This window comes from Cryptomeria japonica, chromosome 2, assembly GCF_030272615.1.
Source record: "Cryptomeria japonica chromosome 2, Sugi_1.0, whole genome shotgun sequence".
Lineage (NCBI taxonomy): Eukaryota > Viridiplantae > Streptophyta > Pinopsida > Cupressales > Cupressaceae > Cryptomeria > Cryptomeria japonica.
In genome coordinates, this window is record NC_081406.1 from 480,148,245 (window position 1) to 480,174,439 (window position 26,195).

Below are 26,195 nucleotides of genomic sequence, written 5' to 3' on the forward strand. Positions count from 1 at the left end.
GGGTAAGCAGCTGAGGCGTCTACTGGGAGAGTGCAAGATGGACATCTCCAAGTGTCCAAACCCAACCCTCAAGAGGCCATCGGTACCATCCAAAGGTACCTCACAGAGATGGAGGGGATTTATGTAGTCACTCGGGAGGTGGTAGAGCTGGCAAGGGGAGCTGACATAGGCTTGGTCCCAGCAGAAGTCGATAGGATCCTCTACTTTATGAGGGTTGGATGCGAGCACGAGTTCACACGACACTTCAGAGCCCAGGGGTGGCCAAAAATAGAGACACTCGAGATGGTGGAATCTTGGAGTCACCATACAGTGGTGAGGGGCCTTGTGGAGTGTTAGGCACTCTGCGAGGTATAGACAATGCATTTCAGGTTAATTTTTATGAGCTCCAGAAAATTAGACACTCAACACAGGAGTCGAATGTAGCAGATTGGCTACAATGGGGGAATTGGCCAGTAGGAATGCCTCACCATAGCTGAGAAAGAGTGGTGTGTGGGCATGGAGAAAGAATTAGAGCAGATTTGGGCCCTACTGGTGGAGAGGGATATGCAACTTTAGGAGATGTGAAGTCAGTTGGACACTACAAGGAAGGATCTTATGAAGGCAACATAGTTGTTGAAGGTGGCTAGGTACCACCAGCAAGTGGCTGAGAGGGACCTTCGGATCCGGACGGAGCAGGTGTAGTACTGTTGGTGTTTGTTTTATCATCTACCAAACATTAGAATAGGATACCCGAAGGTATTCTATCCTCTCCTGAAAAATCACTACTGATTCCAAGGTCTATATGTGCGAACAAGAGACTTTAATGAAATAGCTTCTTGGGTAGTGTTTGCTGAAAATCTCAAGGGGTCTTACGTTTACAAATGTCTTTGAACTGTTGGACTTGGATGGATTAGCAATTTGAGGCTCTTTTTTCTTTAGATTTTCAGGGATTTAGACTTTCAAAAAGGAGAAAAGAGATAGGGTTTGAGAAAGCTAATCTAATCCTACGAACTCTAGAGACGGTATCAATTGGGTGCTCTCGGGAAACCAAACTTTGCTTCGCCACACTAGGGACAACTACACAAAACCGGTGCATCTTCAATGGGTTGTGCTTTCGATCGAGATGTTGGGATGCACAGAGGATGGGCTCAGACTAACTTTGCACAGTGAGATGGAAATCATCCATTCACCTAAAGTATGAGCGGAGATACACCGTCAATTAACACTTATCAAATCCTTCATTCAAATTAACAACAATGAAAGCAAATCTAGATTAATTTTAACTAAGTGTTGAGGAAATTGAAACCATGCTAATCATTCAAACAATAGAGATTACAAAGCCTTAAGAGAAAGCGCACATGTAATATTATATTCGAAAATGACCTTCACGCAACAATATGTCAAAACCTCACACTCTCCAAATGAGAGGAGGTAGCCTTATATAGTTTTTCAAAAATAAATGAACGACCGAGATCAAATAGTGATCAAGGGCCTAGATTGAAAGCTACAAATCCTAATTAGGGTTTCCCAAAACTCTACTAGTTTGAAAGAATGAGAAAGTGACATGTGGCACAACTGCTACTCTCACCGAGGTGAATGTCCAGTTTCCTCTTTCGCAGATTCGATGTACCTGGACACGATAAGCCTGACCTCCTCCATAGTGACATTTGGCAAGCTGCTAATCTGGAAGTCGATGATGTCCACATCATCGGTACATGTGGCGAGGATGCTTTCCAACTCAACTACTTGGGCAAGAAAGTTCTCATCGATGAAGAGAAAATTTGCAATCCTCGAAAGATCGCCCTTGTCAATCATCCCCGAGTCCTTGAAGAAGCTTGACTGAATCCTCGCACTCAGGTTCTCCACCTGCAAATGCTTCTCCCTTATACTCTCTTTCTTCTAGATCTTAGACGCTACATGAAACACCTTACTCAAAATCTCCCTGACACTCTCCTCTGTTTCAAAGCACTTAGTCTCGGATTTCTTCAAAACTTCAATCCGGGTGACCAAAGCATAATACCAGGTGTTGAAGTCATACCTATCCCCAGCCTGTATGACACCTACATCCACCAAAATTCTCTTCGACAAGCCTCGAATAACCTTCAAATTTGGAAGTATTTCATCCTAAATTTCCTCCACGTCTTCCTAATTTGCAGCTAGGTCCTGGATACGGCGAACCAACGAAGAGGCAGACTCATGTGCTGATACTAAATTTTCCACAAGTATATCAGCCTGTGCTGAAGCATCTGAAATCCACTCCTTGGCTTGTGTGAATGTGCCTTTCATATCCTCGTAATTCTTCATTGACTCCTGTTGAAGGGCTGTGGAGGGGTGACCGGTATCTCCTGGTTGAGTGGCTTAGTAAGATGGAGAACATACTTCCTCCATTGCTGATTTTCTTCCTCAACCTTCTTTCTCTTCTCTTTCTCCTGAGCTAAACTCGCCTTGAGGGCGTTACAAGAGTCGTCAAAGTACTGGACTTCTTGGTCTTGGGTAGGCTTACCCAACTCTATAGTGGTGATCTTATAATCCTCTGGGGCAATATTGTCCCGAGTTTTCCCTTCCTTTGGCACTGCTATTTGAACTAGCCTGAATCCCGCACTATCCCTTTGAATCAAAGAGAACTTTTTGGCTGGTTTGGGTGGCTTGACTATGACTGGCTCATTCACCTTCTCCATTAATGCTGTTGTGACCTCTTTAGAATGGGCTTCCTTAGGGACCTTAACCCTTATACTTTCCCTCGGCCAATCAGGAATAGTTGATTGCTTTACGGTATTCTGATCAAACCGATCATCTATCCCTCCCGGTCTTGTAGCTATGCCATCCAAGAAGACTACGTGAGATGCAGACGTTTCAACTTCTATAGCTGCAGTTAAAATTTGCTCTTTGTCCGGACTTTGGACAACTGCTTTCATTATTTCCTCAATCAAAGGAGAAGGCACTATCACTTCATTATTCACCATATAGATGCCCATAGCTTGCTCTTCGACTGCATTTTGATCTGGCACGACGAATGAGGCACTCAAGATGGAATGACCTACGTTGGACTCCCGTCTCTCCCCTACAACCTTCTTTCCTATGGCCTTTCCAGAGCTTCCAACCAACTCCTTCCTCTTTCGGGACCCAACAATCTCTGGATTCCAAGCATTGCCTGCAGAGATACAATGGTTGGAGGAGAGAGAGTCATCTACTCCCATCAAGTCGTAGGTCAGGGCCACACCTTTAGACTTCAATGGTTTCGTCCTTTCAGAGGTCCACCATTTAGAATATTCGACCACCGACCTCATGAGGTTTGCCAAATCTGATTTCTCTCCCTCTGACCAATCTATCAAGGCTAGTGGTTCATTCCTCATCTTTTCAAAGCCAAGCTGCTGAAGCTCAAGGCTGTCTTCTACTTGGTCAACAACTCTAAACACCTCCGTCGCTCTTACAAGGCTCAAGGGAATCCTTGACCAAAATCTCTTCCTGACCTCGAAACTATTGGCTGTGTTAGCCCGATAATCTTCCAAATCAGCTCTGTGCTCAAATGTCATCCCTTCGACCCTTTTTATTTTGTGGAACGGATAAAAATTCTTCCTCGCCTTGTACTGATAAAAAGGGTACCAAGCCAGCTCCTTCTCAACAGTGGTAACAACTTGTGATGATGGACATGTTTCTAGTCCATTCCCAATCGTGAGAGAGGAGGTTCCCGCCTTCTTCTGCTTATCTCTTTGAATTGCCATATACCCCTCCAATTGCCTCACAACCTCGAGTAACACAACTCAGTTGGTAGGGTAAGCTGGAAGCTTATAGGGAGATCCAGTAAACCCCTGAATTCTAAGGTAAGTGAACTTCAGGTATTGGATATACTAATATCTGAATCTATTGATGAAGTCCATAGACTCTTGAGAGAGTCTCTGATGCAGTCCACCTTGCAACGTCCGTGTGATGTGCATGAGAAATGTGTCATTCACCCTTTTAAAATGGAACTTTTCTTCCATGTGGAGCTGGGGATAACAATCATAGACTGGAAACTGGTTTTCTTTGTTTCCCACTTCCCCTTTACAGGTGAGGCCTCTGTACCTGTAGGTTCTAGCCAGGGAATAGAACAGGTACGAGCTCATGAAGAAGGTCCTATTTGCTTCCAGGTTCTTTAGCTGGCTATCCAAGTTATCACTTGTCATCTGAGCCCAGTCTATCATCTTCACTCCATTCATTATTTCATTTATAAAATAATACATCCAAGGCTCGAATGGAGCACCTTGAGGATTCCCCTTTATCCTGTTCAACAGAACGATCATATCTCCAATATCTTCCTTGAAGTATGCTCTCACCAAGCTCTTCCTCTGAAGTTTGGAGGCACCTTTCCTTGGTTTATCCAGCCAGGAGTGATTGACGATGGCATCATACTCCTCCAAGTGGTCCTGATACATGCGATCAACTTCATCTTTGGTCACGTACACAGCGTTATGATACTCTGGGATTCTGAAGGCTTCTTTGATGGCCTCATCGCTGATGTTCGCCAATACTCTCCCATCGGGTGTGACAATATCCCTACCGGCGGGGTTGTAATGCCTAGCACATTCAACTACTAATTTGGTGCATTGCATGGTGGGGAGAAATCCTGCAGCATGCACGATGCCACTCTTCATCATCTTTCGTGCGGTTGTGGTAGGCACGAGGTTGTCCAAACCAAACATCCGCTTCTTGAACTCCCTCAGATTGATGTGCCCGAGGTTAGTGTCGCTAACATTCTTCCACTTTGAAGTCATCCTTGACTCAGGAGGAGCATCTTTGTCCACTTGAAATTTCATAGTGCCTAGAATCTGCAATTAAACAATGAAGCTTAAGTTAGAAATTGATTCATGAATTGAAGAAAATAGGGGCTGCGAATGGCTAAGTGTTTGGAGATTCTATTTCATTTTCATACTTAGCCATAAAAATAGATTTTCATATGTAAGCTCTTCAATCCTAAGGATAATTGTGATCACAATCCAACACCAAGTGTTATAACTTCAAAACTCTCCTTTTACTAAGTCAATAAAAATGATTTTCCTTCACTAAGAATTCGAATAGATCCACTAAAATTATTTTCAATGACTCTGAAGAAACTCAGAAAATGCAACAAATCTGCATTTTAAATCCAACTTCACCTTCGAATAGATTGAAATAAGGCTAGAAGTTTCTCAGAAAACTTAGAAAAAATTAACAATTCTTTCTTATACCAGTTGGCTCCACTCCAAAATTTGTGAATTCTTTGTTAAGAAGCTTGTCCAGATGCAAACAATATCAAGATTTTCTCCAAGTGAACTCCAATCTGCAAATACTTCTTAATATTTTCCTTAGCTTGCTAAGGAATTTCGAACTTCTTGGTGTAAGAATGATGTTACAAAGGATCCATTTGTAATGAAGTTGATTTCATAATTAGAACCACTCAAAAAAACAATCCAACTAATGTTTCTAAATTCAACTTAAATTTTGGGAAAGTTTCATCCAATTTTGAGTTGTGTTGTCATCTCTTTTCGTTGGAAAATCTTTACTTGGGCAAGTTTCTAAATTGTTTTTAGTCCATAAATTCAAACTAGGCTTATGAATTGGCATTTTCCAAAAAAGTTTCTAATTTGGAACTCAGTCTGAAAATCATCTTGATTTGCAAAATGTCTTCTTCTAATTTCAATTTCGAGTTTCCATTTTCATTTCCCAACTCGTTGATCTTTGAAAATCTCTTTTTCCAACTTTCTAAATTGATTAGGCGTTCGATTTTTGGGAAGATTTGATGACCTCACTTGGCTTCTTGTTGACTTTGTTTGACTTCCAAGAGTAGGGCGGAGTTTTTAGTGTTCAATTTCATGTTTGCTTGCCTTCAATTTCATACTTGGGCGGACTTTTGGAGCTTCTCTTCATGGGCAGCCTTTCTCCTTCTCACCATGCATGGCGGACTCTATGACTTCACCATCTTCACCATCAAGGCGGACTTTGGGAAGGCTCTCTTCATGGCGGAGTTTTGAAGGTATCAAGGAGGGTGGAGTTTGAGGAGTTCACCATGATTAGCACCTTGGGCCAAATTTTATGCATATCACCAAGGGCGGACTTTTGGTGCATCTCCTAGGGCGGACTTTTGAAGGTCTTCCTTGGGCCGAGTTTGATGTTACCTCAAGCAAGGCATAGGGCGGAGTTTTATGCTCCCTCTTCATAGCCTCTCCAACATACATGGCGGACTTTTGATGGACCTCAACACATGGCGGAATTTGGAAGGCATTCTCCTTGGGCAGACTTTTTGATACATCTCTTACCTTAATCATGGTTGGGCGGACTTTTGACTACCTTTACATGGCAGAGTTTAGGCATTATCCATGATAGGGCGGAGTTTTGGGCTTACTTTTCAAGGCGGACTTTGGAGGGACAACCTCTAAGGCGGAGTTTAGGAAGGTCTCCAACATGGTGGACTTTGAAGGCTTCTCAAGGCATGGTGGACTTTGAAGGCTTCTTTAGGCATGGCGTTTTGTGACCTCTCCACACATGGTGGAGTATGAAGGCATCACCTTTAGGGCGGACTTTTGATGACATGGCTATCTTCACACCTTGGCTAGGCAGAGTTTAAATGCATCACCAAGGGGGCGGACTTTTGGTCTATCAAGGAGGGCGGACTTTGGGTCTACCTCAAGCAAGGCATAGGGCGGAGTTTTGGAACCACTCCCAAGGCGGACTTTAGGAAGGACTCCATCATGGCGGACTTTGAAGGCTTCTCAAGGCATGGCGGACTTTGATGCTACCTCCAACACGGCGGACTTTGATGCTACCTCCATTGCTACCATCTTGGGCGGAGTTTTATCACCTGCCATAACACTCAACATCATCCATTAGCCAGACTTAGAAATTTTTTGGAAAATTTCAAAATTTCAAAATTTCACAATTCAACCAAATTTAACTAGATTATCTTGAAATTTGAAATCCATACTTAGGCAAACCATTCGAAGCATCATGACCCCTAAAATGTAGGAAACTGGCTTTTTAGGTCAAAACTTGGAAATTTCGGATCCTGGTCAAATCAGGTCAGTGGTATCAGTGCTAACCCTAGGTCCCCATTCCGAAAAAGCAAAAAGAAGACATCCCTAAAAAATAGGGAAAACTTTCTAAAAATAGCCATACCAGGGATTGGGCTAAAAATGCCAAAAACGAAACTTCCTAAAAAATAAGAAAAAGCAAAAAAGCAAACTTTCTAAAAATAGAAAGTTGTTCAAATTCGTCCAAATCAATTGCGATCTTCGTCCTTTGGCCTTTCTAGGCACTTTGACAGTTTCCTGACTCTAGAATCACTTGGCTTGCAAAAACTAACTTTCAATCCTTAGGACTCGAATTGTTCAAAACTGAGCAAGGCTTGACAAAACTGAAGCGGAAGGCCACGAGACACTAACAAAAACCCTAGAAAGCAGGAAAAGAGAGGCTCCCCATTTGCAATGGGGCGATGTATGAAAAAGGTCACAACAAGTACCTCCGGCAACAACTTCCTACCTCTTAGAGTGCACCCGGACTGACGTCTTCCACCACTCCAGGGACGTCCTTTCACACCCCTTCTTCATAGTAATTTAGTAGTGTTTAGCCCCATTTTGTTTCATCGTTTGGAAGACGACTTCTTTTTTTGGGGGGGATTGATGTTGGTGGTAAAATGCCGACATATGAATAATACTTGTTATGTTCAGTTTAATAAATGGCAATGTAATGTTTCAGTAGGGGTTAGTTGGTATCCTAGCCAACTGCTGGGTGGTATTTATATGTTATATTGTTTCCGTAGGGGTTAGTTGGTATCCATTTACATGTTGGAATAAAAGCAATATCTTTCTGCCATAATTGTTCTGTGGAATATATATGTTGTTACTATTCATGTACTTGTTATTTTCTGTTTACTTCCGGTACTCTGAGAACCCACACGCCGTAGGGAGTAAACAAGCATGTTTTTGGTGTTAATTATTTTCCATAAATTCTGCCGCTGTTCTGTGTGTGTGTGTGTGTGTGTCTCTCTCTCTCTCTCTCTCTCTCTCTCTCTCTCTCTCTTATTGTGCATCCACGCCCATTCACTCCCTCCATATATCTCAAGTACACTTGCCCAGTTTGCATGCCAATGCTTTGTGATTCTCGGATGCATAAATGATTTTAATTTCTGAAAACCATTTATACTAGCTTGAGATGAATCCCATGACAGGTTTTGTGTAGCACATCAATTCTTCACACATTGAGGCTTATGCTTAACATTGATTCCTAGACAAAGCACTAGTCAAAATTCAATATTTGTAGTTTGAGAGAGGTCTTATATTGTAAAACCCTTAATGCATAAATGTTCCAAAGACCCAGAATCAAAGCAGCGCAGCAGAGTCAGGAATTGGCATATGACCTTATAGATATTCTAGCAGTTGTATGCTTGGTAATTTTCATAATGTTTTATGGCGTTAGTTGTAATGGATGTAATTTTAGCGAATCGCCAGAATTTTAAACTATGCATTTCCAGTTACAACAGAACTCTATTGATTTACTCAAAATTTCAGTATCAGTTGTATTTTATAAACCAAACACATTTGTCAGCAAAATTCTATGAAGCTTGTTGCATGGCAACATGGTTTGGATATTTAGTACTCATATCATATGGTTGTGGATTTAGAGAGATTGAAGAAGGTGATATTAAATCCTTGGAGAGGCAACTACTACAATCTATGGAATCATGTGTGGCAAAGAAAAAGAAAATTATCCTATCTCGCACGGAAATGGAGCGAATCCAAGGTTCACGGCAGGTGAGTTTATTAGAGTTTTTTTTCCTTTGGCGGTCCAAACTTTTTTTTATTTTCTAAAAGGTAGAAAGGATTTTTTTATATTTTTTATTTTACTGTCTTTACAAATTTAAAATTCAAGTTTATAGGTGTTTGTCCTACTGGCTCCATTTCTATAGTTATTTAATACTTTCCACAAGTGACATAAATTTAAGGAGACAAGGATTTTACTTTTTTTTTTTAATATTGAAGATCGAGTATCAAAAATACAGAAGTTTCAGCTGTGCATTATTGATCCCGCAGGATCATTCTTTCTAACTTTCTCATATTTCCTATATCAACTATATGACCATACAGGGTCATCTTTGCTGTCTTATACTATTATTTACAAATTAACATTTGGTACGAACAATTATATTGTTGTTAACATCATATATACTTTTTACAAAAAAAGATTTTCCTTATCTCTTTAGCACATATTAAATATTTCTGCTGTTGCAAAATGAATCAGCATCATTCAAGGGCAGATCTTGGCAGAAATATCTTCATTGGATCTTACAGCCTCCACAGCGTGTCCATCACCAGTATTAAAGTAGAATCTTGGTCCCCTCTGACAGTTGAGATCATTGTCCAGCTCATAATTGTGATTTTCATAATTTCATTATATATTTTTTGAAATGCCAAATAATTCTTCATCTAGTGTACATCTTCAGCTCTGTTAAATGGCTAAACTCTTCCATACTTCTTCCATGTTGACTGCTCTTGTTCCCTCTTCAAGTAATGTGTGGAATTTGTCTTCGGATATCTCTACTGTCAAAATAACCTGCACAGACATTGAGTGAAAAATGAGTCTTTTACAGATCCAGTAAGCATCCTCCTAGTGCCTTGGTACGCATCCTCATTTCTAGCTTTCCATAACATCCATAAAATATAAGCAGTTAAAACAAGCTAGAATAAATTAAATGATTTGCCTAGACCATTGATATGCCCCGTAATAATTTCTTGAAGATTAGGTGACCCTTTATCCCCCCAACCAATTAGATCAGAGAAAAAAATTAACCAATCAAATAATATATGCCTAATATTTTTGGTTAACAGTAAATTGCTACTCATTTGTTAATTGTGTCATATTTTTCTTGGTACTATTTGTAGTAAACTTGTATGAATTGTGTTTAACTATTTAGGTTTATTCTAATGCTTGGTTTTATGTTTATTTAGTGCTTAGTACTTAGTTACTTTTTTGTAATCCAGACTCCCTTTACCCAGGTACCCCTCTATTAAATTGAATGAACTCCATTCACCTACTTTTGAACTGAAAAATAAATTGAACATTTTTTATTATTTTTACAGAAGCTTGAGGCAAGATCCTTTTTTAAACGACTTGTTGGAACTGTTGTACGCTCGGTTCAAGAGGATGAACAAGAACAAGGTAACACATCCTCCAACTCTTTACAAAGAGATTGTGTAGATATAGTTTTTAATCAAGTATTCATTAAAAAAATGGTTAAGTCCAAGGGGTTGAACTTAAAAAGCATTGAGTTATCATTGTGGAGACCAAAGTTCAAATCCCAAAGGGACATCTTATATGGAATTCTAAGTTGTGACTCTTGGTCTTCCATAGTTGGCTTCTAGTGAGGAGGTGGTTTCTAAATAAGTGTATTTCTATGTTGTGACTTGTGGTCTTCCGTAGGTGGTTTCTAGTGTTGTTTCTCAAAAGGAGCTGGTATTAGTTTCATTGTTGTGCTCACAAGAACTTGTATTGATCTCATGTTGATGCTTGTATGAGTAGAATATTTGTAAGCAATTAGCAACATAAAAAATGGTGAATGGTTAATGCTACCACAATGTTAGTTTTCTGATTAATCAACAATTTTTGGCACTTGTGTTATTCCTGTAAGTTGTGAATGATAAGGTTTTTTTTATTAAATTGTGGCAGTATTACTATATGCCAATATTAAACAAAAGTGATTATCACATTGAAAAAGAGTGTGCAGTTTTGTTTCCAATTTCAAGCTATTCTTCTTATAATTTAGGACATTGAAGCATATATGAGAAATAAGACATGAGATTTGGTTAGTCTGCCTTGATTTTTTCCCATCAGGAGTTTGATATCACTAGAACTTCTAGTCATTTATGACAAAATAGTGTAGTGGAACTAAAGATTCTTCGATTAAGTAAATTTGATCTCAAGATTTTTTGTGCAAAGGGACTATTATACATGTGTATTTATACATACGTACATACATACATACATACATATGGACAGACAGACATACGTACATACATATACATATGTACATACATACACATATACTTATATGCATGTATGTACATTGTATATATATGCATGTGTATATAGACATGCATACATACATATTTAGAGGAAAGATAAGCGCAATAAATTCTATTCACTAACAGATAACATATCATAAATTTAACAGTAATACTTGGTGAGAAGTAATTTCAGCAATAAGCAGGCTTGACAATTACCATTCTCATTTAATTGCAAAGTAGCACTTTTTATACTGTTTATGAAGCAATTGCTTGAAAATAAGTGAAATAAATTAACTATACTTCTATTCTAGCTATGATTGCTTTCATGACTCGCAAACTTCATTATAAAATAATCCTATCCAACATGCAATTGTCAATTAAACTAACAATTAAAATTATTAAAATTTATTCCCTCAAAGCTTACGTTTCACTTGATGAAAAAAATAGTGAACTCAAAATAAACTCTTCACTTTGAAAATGATGTGAGCTATTTTTAGTTTGGGCTAAACATATCAATCTGGATAAGTGGCTTTGAATGATTTTGATAAAGTTTTCATGGCAGATCCTTTGTTTTGATAGAATCTGGCCAACTTTTTGAAATACTTTGATACTTTGACAATCACTTTTGAAACCTCTGAATCTGAAAACCTTTTCTACAATTGATCTCTCTTTGATTTTCCAGGTAACTAATAAAATCTTACAGATGAAAAAAAGATGATTTTGATATTCTTTCTATAACTGCTGCAGCTTTGAAAATATTTCACTTTAGCACCCCAAATCAGCTTTTGAAGCTTACAAAAATACAAAGATAAAGTCTGTTTGCTGCTCATGAATGGCAATGAAATTGCAGTGAATTATGAAAGTTATCGAAGATCTATAGAAGATTTTGATTGGAAATTCTCTTTTAGAACTGTTTGATCAAGTTTGAAATAGCAGAATTTCACTCTATTTTGTATTTCCCAACACAAAAAGAGATGTTGAACCCCTTGCATGAATCTGCACTTTTTAAAAGATCAAAAAATATTGAATAGTACACATTATTTCCTTAGGTGTGACTATTTTTTAATTATAGCTAAAGACTTGCTAGTAGTGTGTCAACATCTTTTTTTCCCTTTTTCCTTTGAGGTGGATGCTGATGATATGAATTTGTCTTTTGATTAACTAAACTACCAATTATACATGCCACATTATCTTTGGGTGGTTGCTACTCTTTTCTGAACATAAATGTGCCTTCCTCAAATCTGTTTGCTATTTAATGATGCTAGCATTCTAAAATAACACTCTCGGACTTATACTCTTTTTCGTTTATTTGCCACTACATTCTCTTGCAGCTCTTAATTTGTAGCCATAATCATCCAGAATTAATTCATCTTGACCTCAAACCATATGTGACTGCGATTAATCTGCAAAAATTGGACCAAGATACAACATCTTTACCACTCGACCAAAAATGACTATGGATTTAGATTTGACACACAATTGATTGGACAATTTACTATGGAAAACAGGTATCATGGAACACAATCATTAAGTTTCAGATTGGGTACAATAAGAGGGAATCCTCTATAACAGAGCTCTTCTTAGTACCTTTCAGGAGCCCTCATTTTTCTGACATTGTTCACTCCAGCATCAACATCTCTTAAACTTATTTGCATCATTTGTAAGTTCAAACTTGAAAGACCATATATATATTTGAGAATTTGATTGAATCTAGAAGCTGTTTTTGTCTGGATGGTTTCTGAAAGGACTGATTACTTATTATGTTTAATTTGTTTTTAGTTATTAGAATGATTGTTTGTTGTAATGTAAGTGGAATTATTGTTATTAATTGGTACCAATGGAACATCACATTGGCTGCAGATATAAAAGGCATGGAAGCAGAAGTAGAAGCATTGGAGGAACTTTCAAAGCAATTATTTTTGGAAGTTTATGAACTACGCCAAGCTAAGGTAAATTATTCCAAAATTAGAGTGGATAGAAAAAATGTTGAAGCTCTAGTGTCATAACATTGGTTGTCAAAAAAGCTTTTTAACGGGCATCTACAAATTGTAGATCAGTCACATAATTTGAATTTTCTATAATTAGAAAATGACAGAAATTTTCATGATATATATTTAATGTATGTGTTTGTTGTGAACAATTTAGTGTTGGTAGTTTATCTGTTTGAAATGCTGTATTATATTCAGTGTTACTATTTTTTTGTATGATTACAGTTACTAATTTCCACATTCCTTTTGTTGTTTTAGAATCGTTATTCTGTAGTAGATTCTATTTGGTTATATATCAGGTGGAAATCTTTAAAAGAGTTCCTTAATTCATTTTTTTTGTAAACATTCCTTCAGAGTTTTAGTAAATATAATTCTTCTGTCTTGCATAGCACATTAAATGTTTTCTTGCACTGTAGAATTCTATTTACCTTTCTCCCATATGCCACCTCTGTGAAAATCATTTTGGTATCAAAGATAAAGACTTGTGGCTCCTAATTTTCTCATAGTGGTGTTTTACCGTGCATGTAGGAGTGTCATTTTACATAGGGTATACTTCTCTTCACCTTTTAATATGATAGCATCACTATTAGCTCTTTGGACTTTTGGATGATAGCGTCACTGTACAAGTGCTGTTGATTCCACTTTTGATTTGTAGTTACTTTTATGTGTATGCACACACAACATTTTTATTATTCCATCAATCGACCTCTTGTACATTAACACTTATTATGAATCCTTTCTGAGGGCTATGATAAGAGCATAAGAAGAGTAATTTTGTGGTTGGTTGATGAATGAGTGAGGAGTTTCTTCATCATGAGAGCTTCTTGAATCTTATTTGTTTCTTGACCTTCTTACTTGAGTCATGATTATTCTTTCTTTTCTTAGTAGATTTCTCTTGATCATGGTGAGGCATGCATTTTAAAATGTTAGTTGACTAATCATCTGGTTAGCCCTCTTCTTCTTCCTATGGTTAGCAACTTGGAGATGGAAGTTGTGACAAATGTGAGTGCAGTGGTCATATCATTAGTCATATTGGCAATAGAGGGGATTCTTGTTATTGTACTGCTTTTCCTATTGGCATTGATGTCAATGGGCAAGACTAAAATATTAGAGGTTAGATTGTACACTATTATCGAGATTCCGTTGACCAAGGAGATAAATAAATTGAATATATAATAGTTTATTGTCTACATGGGCCAACCTATGTCTAGTTCCCCTTTGAGGAGTTCAGAAATTGAAAAATAATTCTTTTATTGATGTGGCCAACCCCCCTCCTTGTGGCGTCCAATTTTGGGTAAATTAAATTTGGAAAATAAATATAATTTAATGTGGCCGACCCTCCTCATGTTGGCATCCACTTTGAAGGTTTTAAAAATTAAAATTAAATATAAAAGATTGCTGTTTTGGGCTGACCCTATCTAGGCGCCCAATTTGAAGGTGAAGAGGTGCTTTTAAATGGAGAGTTGCATCACTTTAAAAAGGCATGTAACCCTTGGTGAAGATATTTGAAGAGATTGAAAGGAGTTTTTGAAGGCAAGCAATTCATTGTATATCTTTTTTGTAAAGAGCACAATTAAAAGGCATTTAAGTGCAGATTTTTGAATATATATGAGCAGAATTATAAGAGACATATGAGAAGATTTATCAAAGCTTTATGGCAGAATATTTTAAGAAATTTTAAGAGATTTTAAAGTTGGATTTTGGTGAAATAGTGAGCAGATTTTTGAAGGTGATTTAGGTTAGAAGATCCAAGAAGAAGTCACAATTAAATTTTTAATATTGCTCATTAGGAGGTTGGTGCCTCTCATTAGAAGAGATTGGTGTCTCTTACTAAGTTGGTGCTCAGTTGTGGGGATTGGTGTCTATTGTGGGTTGGTGCCTACAAAAGAAGCTTTGTTAATGAAGTAGCTTGGTGCCTGTAAGAAGATCTATATAAGGAATATTTTTCTGTGATTTTCTCTCTCAAGGGTTTCCGCATAAGTCATGTGTTCGTCTTGTGTTCCTTATTGCTAGATCTTACACGTGTATTATTGTTGTGGATGATTAAGTTTTGAAATATTAGTGTTGTGTCTAATTAAGTTTTGAAAAATTAAAACATTGTTGTTATACTGATTCACCCCGCCTCTCAGTATGGCTGAGTGCTCTTCACCTTCTACTTCTTTCAAAGTGAGAAACTTGCTCTTGTCCCGTCATGTGGCTTGAGCATCCATTGTCAATGTACCATTGGTTTCTTTCATCTTGGGCATGGAAAGCAATTTGCATAAGCATAGACTTCTCTTTTTGCTGTTTTCTTTGCTCTTGCTTCCTTTTCCCCAATTTTGCAAGTTCTTCCTTTTGTTCAGCAAGGGTATCTGCTTTCTCGTCCTGTTTAGGAGATTCCACAAAATCACTTATACAAAAATATGCTATATGGCCAAAGTTGTTGCACTTATTACATATGACATTGTAATCCAACAAAGGAGCAAATGAATTGTAGTTTCTATCTAAGAAGTAAGAACCCTATAGAATTTATGTTTTTGTTCAACACATAATCATTTGTTGCACATGCCCTTCAATCTGTTGCCGTGTGACCAAAATTATTGCAAGAAAAGCAATAACCAAAGAAAGAATTTTGGAACTTGATTATGTGAGGTTGTCTTAGAGGAAATGTTCTTCTGAAACCCTTGTCTTCTTGAGGAACATCATCTTCTTTCTTTTTTCTGATTTCATTCTTGATAATCCCCTTGAGTGCATCTATATAGCTTTTAGGATTTTCTACATTTGTCCTCTTTGGTGGTTAAGTAGCCTTTGGATTCTGATCCTCTTTGGTATTCCCTTGATCTTCTTCATAACCAAGACCTGTCTTAATGATATGGTGGCCTTTGGCAATTGATAATGTCATCTAGGATTTCTGTACTCTTCTCAAACTTTAATATTTTGTTTAGCTGAGCAACAATTCTCTCCAGTTCTTTCCTCAAGGAAACAATTTCAGATTCCTGCTTCTCATAGTCTTTGTTTCTCTTCAGCTGAGTTCTTACCACCTATTCCATCCTCTTTTCCTCTTCTAGTTGAATATATAGGTTGATGATGATCTTTTCTGATTCCTCAAAGCTTTGTGACATTTTTGCTTTTAAATCACAATCTTCTTCATAGTTTGAAGCTGCAATTTTTGTTTCAAATTCCTTTTTTTAAACTTCTTGATCTTGTTTAAGGCACAAATGAGTTCTTCTTAATGATCGACTTCTTCAATTTTAACATTTTGCTCCTCTTTTGAGTCCATCATTTCTTTTCCTTCTCTTACAAGGTTGTCTTCACCTTTTATGACATCACTCCTTGTTTCTATTGCCATGAAAAGAGTTTCTTCTCTATCACATTTGGAGATACTGTAATGTCCCGTATTTGATAGTATTGGAAATTAAAAATATTTTAATTTCTGAAGCTAAAATGTAGCAAAAAGGAGTTAAAGTAAATTATTTATTATTATTACCTAAAAGACAGATTAAAAGGTAATATTAAATAATTAAATTAAAGTGAGTTTAGACAAATATTAATTAAAGTCACTAAAATATAATTGCGCAGAAATCGGATTTAATATTATTTAAAGAGGATTTGGGATTGTTGCTCAACAGGGAATGTTTAATAATTTCTTCTGTTTGATTTGAGAAGTTTCTCAAACTCATATTCTTGAAATTGGTGCCGAGAAAACTATTTTCAACAACAAAAGATCTGACCTAAGTGGACTTGGAGAGATCAACCAGATTTTTCAGTTGGATTATTGGCGATGCACAACAAATAGTGAGGTCTTCATAGAAGACCAATTTCTGGAACTGCAGAATATGGATGGTATGTTGTTATTTTTATGATTTCCTGATGATTATTTAGAATATGGAATATAGGGGCTTTGGCGTAATTATAATTCAGTAATAATGTTGGTCAACTTCATGGGAGGATAGGTGCCAAAAAGAATAATATTATATACAAATGTGGCCTATGTTTCTGTTGGGAATGGAATTATAAGTTGAGCAGTTTGTATATCACGCTGGATGACAATATCTATTATTATTGGCTTATCGACCAATTACAAAAATGTCAAGCAAATCACGATAATGACTATCATTTGGCAATACCATGAGAGTTTTTGAATTCCTCTTTCATAATGGGCGGAGCAGAGTTTTCTAAGGCTTGTAAAAATATCCACAGCATGATATTTAACCTACGATGCATCATTTTGGTTGCCTTTCTTATTCTGTGCAGCGGTTGAAGATCATGGAGAAATGTATCGTGTGACGGCTCTTGTATTCCTTGCACACCTATAGAAGAGTAATATGGTGGCTGACAACATTTTGAGAGCATCGTCCTAGAGATAAATTCAAGCCATTCCTTTGTTATTATTTATACCCGACAACTTCAACAGTGCTAGAATTCTTTGAAGGCATAAGAGGAAGCGGATGGAAGAGACGGAATCATCACGGGCCGTCCTATAAAGTGCACACATACTATTTTAAGGGAAGGAGCATATTGCCACGAGAGTTTGAAACTTGGGGCAAGGGACAAATTCTAAGAGGAAGATGGCATAGTCTTGGTGGTTGGTGATGTATTGGGATAGTTGGAGACAGCAACAATTACATGCGCTGATGTTATTCATATGCACAGGAGTCACAATTAGCACCTATACAACACATACAATATCATGCATTGATTGTTTAATACTGCTACACATTATTGCTGTGAGTGAGGTTGCATTGCATTGAATCTGATGTGCTGTTCATTGCACTATATGGTGATCATTCCATTCTGCAACAAATGAGTAATGGATGCTGTTGGAGAGTTTCTTTTATTTTGAAGGTTTCCTTTAGGTTAGCATTGTAAAATCTGTCTATACATTGGAGCTTGGAGTGCACAGGTTGCAGCTCATAGACTGGATATGGAATTACTGTTATAAAAAAGGTCAGATTTTATATATTTAATTTGTATATGTAGTTCCATGATGAATATGCCTACATTATACTCAAATAAATGAATTCTTATCAGCACTTTATGGTTGTCCTGTATGTAATATGCAATCTTTACGAAAGCTAAAATCTCTACAAGAAAATATACAACTCTGCAAACAATACATTCACATACAGATTGGATGTAATCTGTTCATCAAAATGTCCATGGTGTAAAATGCTAAATATAATGAATAAATCAGTGAGGGAAACAAAGTGTTTGACATAATGTCCAGTATCTAAGATTGGAGGAAAAAAGTAGAAAGTTTGGTTCACTTTGGCATGGTACTCTACAGTGGTATTAGAGCTGTGCATCCTGCCAGCCTAAGGGGTGAACTGTAAAAAGTTATTTTCAATATTTGTTTTCAATCAATTGCAGCAGAACATTGTTTATTTCAGCAAGACTAATGAAGCCCTTGAAAATAATTTTCTGGAAGGTTTGACTAAACTACAGCAAAGTCTTCAAAATTATGGTGAAAATTTAATAAAGTTGTTGGAGCATCCAGAGTTATTAGAGAAAACTGAGACAAACAACAAGAACTTTTCTGATGCAAGAAGCTTGAGTGACAAAAAGAGAAATTGGTTAAGAGAAACAAAAAGATTGTCCTATTATTTTTCCAAACATCACAGTTCAACAGTGTGCCAATAATGAACCTCCTGTGGATACCAGTATTCTTACGCCCTCATGTAATGGAGTTTGTAAAGAATACAGGAAGAAGAAATTGTTTTTGAATTTTCTGAGGGTGAAGATGATTCCTCGTGCGTTTCCTCTATTACAAATGAGTACATTGATGAGAACATAGGATCAAATTTTACCAAGGAAGTTTGCACAAACAAAAAGGCAGATGTAGCTAACACAGTTTTATTCCAGCAGAATGACAAAGTAATCTTTGATGAAAATGAAACAATTGTTGCTACATGTAAGGGATGTCCAATTTTTTATGTGGGTGATTTAGAGATCATTATTGATAAGTGTAATGAAGAAATGAATTTTGATCATAATGCTATCTCAGCTTCTGAGGATTGTAGATATCGTCTAGTGAGACAACTGATTTTGATAAGGTAATGCTATCTCAGCTTCTGAGGATTGTAGATATCCTCTAGTGAGACAACTGATTTTGATAAGGAAAGTGTTCTTACAAATGAAAGTGAATCAGAAAATTCGTCATGTGGCAGTGCTAGTCACTTTGAAGTAATTAAACAGAGAATTTTGGCATGGAAAGATTTGAAGGAACTGTTATTGGTCATAGAGGAGAAGATTGAGCAAGTGTTAACAAGGACAAATAATACTCATAAACACATTGAAGATCTTATTTGGATAACTCAAATGGAGGAGAGGCAAAAAGGAGTTGCAAGTGGAATTACTGGTGCATAGTTGCAAATAATCAAAGAAGCATTTGAAACGATGAAATCAGATTACTTGCAGCTACTTATGGATAGGGATCCTGCTATTAAGTATGGCTCACTACTCCTTATACCAATTAGAAAATCAGATAATTGCGGCAGCAACACCTAAGGAACAGGAAGGTAATACAAGGATTAGGAATATTCAGCAAATAGTTGAAGGGATATGAAATCCATAGGGATGAATTGTTGCATTGTGTTCGTTATGCTGAGGAGATCCAATATGTGGATGGAGATTGCAAGGTACAAGAATAATTTGAATTCATGAATTCTGATGATCAATCCACACACGATTATGCAGTCCGCAACCATGAGATAGCTGTTATAATTGGACATGCAGGCATATTTTCATGTGGTATATTTATTGAATCAGCAAATTGATTATGAGCAATCAAAATTAAAAGGTGAGATGCATGAAAAATTTGAAGAATCGATACAAGGTTGAAACAAATGCTGATTCTATGATTATGAACAACATTCCATTATCTCCATATTATTGTGTGCATTATGAATCTGACTATGTTCAAGTTTATATGGCTAAGCATGAAAAATTGATTCTCAATCCTTCTGTTCAGCATTCATTGCTGGCTAATGATTGAACACATCATCCCTTGTTTGTTGAGTTGGCACAACTCTATTAGTATACAACGGATGGGTGAATTTTCAGATTTGGTTCACAAGATTTCAGCATGTACCCCTTTATTTAGTGGCTGCCCTATAAAGTTGATCATGAAATCTTCAAATTATACATTAATGTCAGCAATTAATTGCATAAATGTTTATGCACATGGTTGTCACTTAAATTCTTGGAGTATGATTATGGGTGTTAATGGTCTGATAAGTGATGCATATTCGTCCACTTTAAAAATGTATGATCATCCAGTTGCACAATGAAGTGGATACCATTGTTGTTGGTTTAATAGGCGCCATCACATACACTCTTGAATGGAGTCACAATGGAATTAGAGTGGCACAACGGACATTGGGTAAGGTCAAAAGACAAATTGGTGAGTTTGATTGTTAAATATAGATGATTATCTGATTGATTTCTAGGAGAGGCAAGAGGATAACATTTGTAGGTATGTGTTGTGACCTTTTCACACATTGCCCCATTGCAAACAGGGACCCCCTCTTTCCTGTTTTTTGCGTTGGTTAATTTAGGGTTTTGGTAGCATAGTGGGCAATTTTGAGTTCCTGTGCCTGAGTCTCGGATTTTTGATCATGCTTAATTGTCGTTTAGGGTTTTGAAGTTATAGGATCAAGTGCGTAAAAGTTGAGATTTTAAATGATCCTAATTTTGTCTAAGTGTAGACCTTTTGAGTGTTAACGTGTTTTTGAACGTCCTTATCGGTGATTTTTCAGTGCTAAGGTATTTTAGGATCTTTGGGAGTTGTTTTCTCGCTCCTAGGAAGTTATTCAAGTTGATTTTGTACTTTATCCCAATAGGTTTCCTTTTGTTTCATTCAAATTTTGGTAAATTCACCTAAGTCCCGATGCGTTTTATTGAAAATTCTAAGTGTCCAGATGATTTTGAGTGGTCAAATTGTTAAATTCCAGATGAAAATCCATGTTCTAAGGGTCATAATGTCAAAATCTTAGATGGGAGGCGCTTTTCCCCCCACATTTCCGATGACCCATGATTTTCCCCCACTCAAAATCCTAACTGGTGGTGAATTTCCCCTGGATTCTTGATAGACCTAATTTTTCCCCCACTCATTGTCCAGACATTGGGCGATTTTCCACCAGGATGCTCAAAATTTGGCTAAGTGTGGGAATTCTTCCTAACAACCCACGATTTTCCACTAGGACTACGGATGACTTTAATGAGGACTAAAATGATGATTCCTGATGCCTATCAATTTTCCACCAAGACTTTTATGACGAGATTTCATGGATTTGTATGCGGATTGTGATTCCAGACCTTAGGCAAATTTCCACAAATGATGATTTTTTTATGATTTTGGGTCCGGATAACAATCTAGATAGGGGTCGATTTTCCCCCAAGAGGATTTTTTGTGCTAGGTGGCAAGTTTGAGTTGGAATTTTCACTCCAGACATGGATCGATTTTCCCCTGGAGGCATTTTGTGCAAACTTGGTGAAATTTTGTTAGGATGTTTATCCTAATAGGGGTCGAATTTCCCCTAAGTGGCATTTTTAATGTTTTTTTTATAATTTTTCATTGGGATTTTTTACCCCAACATCGGGCAGTTTTCCCCTAGAGGTCATTTTTGATCTAAATTTTGGAATATTTTAAATAGATTGACCCAAGTTTAATTGTTTTTACAAACGTTAATGATCATTTAAAAATAAAAAACAATTAATAAATGATTTGCAATAAACATTTAATGAATTGTCCAAGGGGTTTTGCTTAGTTGGTTAAAGCATTGAGTTCTCAATGTGGAGACCCATGTTCAACTCCCATGAGGGACACCTTTGTGTAGAATTCTAAGTTGTGACTCTTGGTCTTCCATTGTTGTTTAAAGTGGATTTCTAAGTTGTGACCCTTGGTCTTCCAATTGTTGTTTCTAGTTTGGTGCTCGAAAGGAGCTAGTATTTGTAATAAGTTTGCTCGAAAGGAGCTAGTATTTGTAATAAGTTTGTAACATGGATGCTCGAATGAGCAAAAAATGAGCTTTGTGATTCTATGATACTTAATACAAAAAAAAATCATTTAATGAATTTCACCTTCTAGAAGTAAATCGATTTTCCCCAGGCAATTATAAGTAACAATGTTTTATCCCACATTGCTTGTGTGGTGAAAACTCAAGGCAAAAGCAAGTTTAAAAGAGAGAGGCCAGCAATATAATATTATTATATTTGCCAAGTGTGTTGCTGACTTGGGCAGTTTTTCCTCCAGTTGGCGAGTTTAGTGGAGTGTCAAGTTGACACATTTGAGGCTGAAGTTGGTTCCATTGTTCATTTTTCTTCATTCCCAGCCCTAGGCAATTTTCTTTGGCTGCCATTGGAGAATATTTGAAGACATTTTCAGACTTAGGAGATTTTTTGCTAGGGTAGCACCATTTTTGGGAGAGGGCGATTTTTGTTTGGAGGTCATTTGTCTCCATTTTTGGGTGAATTTATCCATGTTTGGTGGCGCCATAGCTGGGAGATTGCTGATCAACATTTTCAGACCTGACATTTTCACCTTTTGCTGAGATTATTGACCTCCATTGTTGGCTGGGCACATCATTTTCAGACATACATTTCATTGCCAGCTGATTTCCACCTAAGGTGATTTTGTCTAAAGGCTGTTTGGAGGAGTTCTCATTGCATTTTTCAGAGCCTTTTAGTGTTGTTGCAGGTCTGAGACACCATTGTTGCAGGCTGTCCTTATAAAAAAACATCATTTCCAGCCAATTTCCTACCTTAGTGATTTCACTTGGAGGGTGTTTTTAAGTCATCTCTCTATCATTTTAGGGGTTTCTTGTCACTTTATAAGGTGCTGGTAAGTCTGAAACCACCATTTTCAGACTTGTCCTCAGAAAAGTTTTATTTTACCAGCCATACATGTATGCCCGGAATTGATTGTTTTCATCATGGAAAAATTGTTTTCATCAAATTTTTACATAACATGCGATTGCAACATGATTTTGATGACTGATTTATAGAGTTGCAGGGTGTCTTTATACTTGTTGGCAGCCATTGTTGACCTTGGGAAGGTGTCCTCAGACAACTCTTGTGTGGAAACACTACTTTTCACACTTGTCCTAGTTCAATTCCCAATTCGGTATACTCCTTTGCACTCTAATTTTGATAAAATTTTGTGTCCTCAGACTTTGTTAAGTTTGAAAATTGATGATTTTAATGAAATTCATCAGGGTTTCATACCCTAATCTTATCGTATTTGCTATCTTTTCATTGAAAATGTGGATAAATTTCCTGATTTCCATTCCTAAAATCATTTAGATCATTAGGAAATCAGAACTTGTTATCAGGAATTTTTTCCGAAGTTGCAAACTTCGAGCTTCATACAGGTGCAATGTCGAAGTTAGGAATTAGCATCCAGAAGGAACAACAGAGGATTGTTGAGACGAGATTCTATCTAGAATCCAAGATGTCATCCAGATGGAAAGAGATTACATATACAAACATGCATTTCCTGAACATGGACCAGATGCAGAAGCGGATTTCGGAATTGGAAGCCAGATTCCTTCTCCAACTTATGTAAACATTATGAAGAGTGGCATTTATTAGGCCGATGGGTTCCCGCAGTCCATACATTGCAGCGAGCTAATCCTAGAGTGTGCACGATGTTATGAGCCTCGCTCCCGAATGATCAAGTCTCCTAAGGGTGCCATCATTGCCTACCTTACTGAGGATGCGATTGCCAAGGTGTTCGGAATTCCACCTGGAGCAGACATGAAAGATAGAACCGAGGATAAATATGAAGACAGATATAAGAAGAAGATGGATGCGTGCAAGACCGTAGTGAATAAGGAGTGGATGATTGATCCTAGGACTCATCATTCCAAGGCTCCCAAGACACTCATGTGCACAAATTTCAAGGATGAATATAGTGATTTAGTATTCCTGCTTAACCGAGTGATGGAGATGTCGCAAGGTGCAATATACGATGGATGGATGTTCTATTTCGTCTAGGATTGTCTGAAAGGAACATTGATCAATTGGTCGAAAATCATAGGTGACAATCTGGATTTTCAATTGAGGAATGTGGAGAGGTCCAGGTCATTCGCCATGACTTCCTATTTGGTGTACCTGCTTGCACAATTTGTTACTTACAAAGGATTGATATACAAAGGTGAAGTCGGGAATGGACAAGGACAATTTAGAAGTTATGAGTGCTATCTATAGCTGAACATGTATCGAATTGAAGATTATAAGAGAGTGAATGATGCATTCATTATGTACATAACGTGAACATTGCAAGGCGGAATCTACAAGAGGTTCTCCAAGGAGGCAACAAAGCTGATAGAGAAATATGGATCATGGTACACATAGTTTCCCACTTTCACATACCTAAGGATTCATGGATTTCAATCCGAACCTTACAGGCTTCCTAGGTATCCTACAGACAAAATGATATTACTTGAGGTGGTGAGACAACTTTTGGAGTTTGATTCTATCCAGAAGGACAAACATAGAACGAGGATGACATTTCCTATTTCAGTAGGGAAGACATTGGAGGTTTGCCAATTCGCTACAGCAGCTAGCACAACAGTTGAGGAACTTGCATTCTATCAATTTTCTACATACAAGAAAAGAGAAAGGTTTGATCCAAATAAGAAAGTTGGAAGGATCAAGGGAGATAAGTCCATCCACATAGTAGACATAAAGGATTATTGGGCCAACCTGATGGACGAGCAAGCAGTGAAAAGAACGTGGTCCAGAATGTTCGTGGATTTCATGAGGAAGTGTGGACTTTTCCTCATTCCTGATTAGATATTGGATGAAAAAGATCATACACATCCACAATATGAGAATGAAATGAAGAGGGCTATCCTATTGCCTAACTGGTCAGAACAAGAAATGACAAATTTCAATGTATTGATGAGAGAGGTCTTGAGTTTCTCCCGAGGATGGGTAGATAGTCAGATGAACAAGTTAGTTGACATGGGTGTTATCTTCACTTATGAAAAGATGAAATAGGAGGAATCCGCTTCCGAAGATGATCAAAGAACTATTAGCGACATAAGGACTCATGTGGATGAGGAGAGTCAAGCTCCCAAACGAAGGAAGAACACACCAAGAGAAGTCAAGGCTAGAGTGAAGAAGATTGAGGAGGTCAAGAAGAAGAAGCAACAAACTATCATTCCTTCGCCTATCATTCCTTCACCGCCCCTCAGTGTCTCATCAATCAAGGAAGTTGAAGTGCCAAAACAGAATAAGGAGTTTGAGCAATGTTCCAACACAGTGATATTACCAGAGAATGTTCAAGATTTACATGCCACAACTACATCTGCTCCATCTAATGAGGGTGATGATCAACCGGGATCTCCTACTGTCCTTTTGGAGGTTAGTTTGGGGAAGAATGTATATGATTTGACCAAGGATAATCTTGATGACGATGATGATGTTATCTCGGCATTGAGAGAGCTTGATTGAGAGATGCGTCTCAATGATGGTATGGAGATGGCCGCTATTCCTGATTGGCTGATGAGGAGTATGGAGAAAAGTAAGATGGTAGAGGCGCAACCTATTGACGATATTGATGACTGCTTAGCAAGGAGCAACAAGGAGAAAGAACCTAAGAAAGCTGAGATTTTGTCACATATAGCAAGAGATGAGACAAGAATTGGAGATGTGACGACAATCATTGCTACTCCCATGGATTTCCAGATTACTTCAGGTGCCCTTGGTCATACTACAAAGGAATGAGAATTTCAGGAGGTTGGTGATACCCTCAAGGCAATCAGTTCGAGATTAGACTGTGAGATTGAAAAGAGAGAGAAGTATGAAGAAGAGAATATCAGACTTAAAGAGTATATTGCAGGGATAAGGCGTGAGAATCCCACCCTTATTTCCCCTATCGCAATTGATTGTGGACTACATAGTACATACACATTATGAGGCAGCGAGAGATACACTCGCGGAAGTGGAGAAATGGATTGAAAATACTAAGAGACAGCTAGATGAATTCCTTACTTTGTCCAGGCTTTTGACAGGACAACAAGGCTCATATTCAGGATACAATACTTGGAGGGAGTTTGGGAGGAATTTCGACCTATTCAGGAGAAGACTATTCCATGCCTCAGAGCGTTGAAGAGGATTCCTATGTCAACATTGATCAGGGAGAATATTGTGCAAAATGGAGATAGATACGATTTCCATGGCTGGTATTGTTCATTGGCCATGAAGAAATCAACTTATGAGAGCGCACAAA

General features: G+C 37.5%; 1 protein-coding gene across 2 annotated transcripts in view; it reads left to right on the plus strand.

Moving 5' to 3' along the window:
* Positions 1-26,195, plus strand: part of LOC131050211 (GPCR-type G protein COLD1) — a 309,921-nt gene that overhangs the window by 155,223 nt on the left and 128,503 nt on the right. For both annotated transcript variants that reach the window (XM_057984488.2, XM_057984420.2), the window contains exons 5-7: positions 8,612-8,741; positions 10,068-10,146; positions 12,852-12,940. In XM_057984488.2, the coding sequence (XP_057840471.2) occupies positions 8,612-8,741; positions 10,068-10,146; positions 12,852-12,940 (298 nt within the window). The remainder of the gene's footprint in view (positions 1-8,611; positions 8,742-10,067; positions 10,147-12,851; positions 12,941-26,195) is intronic.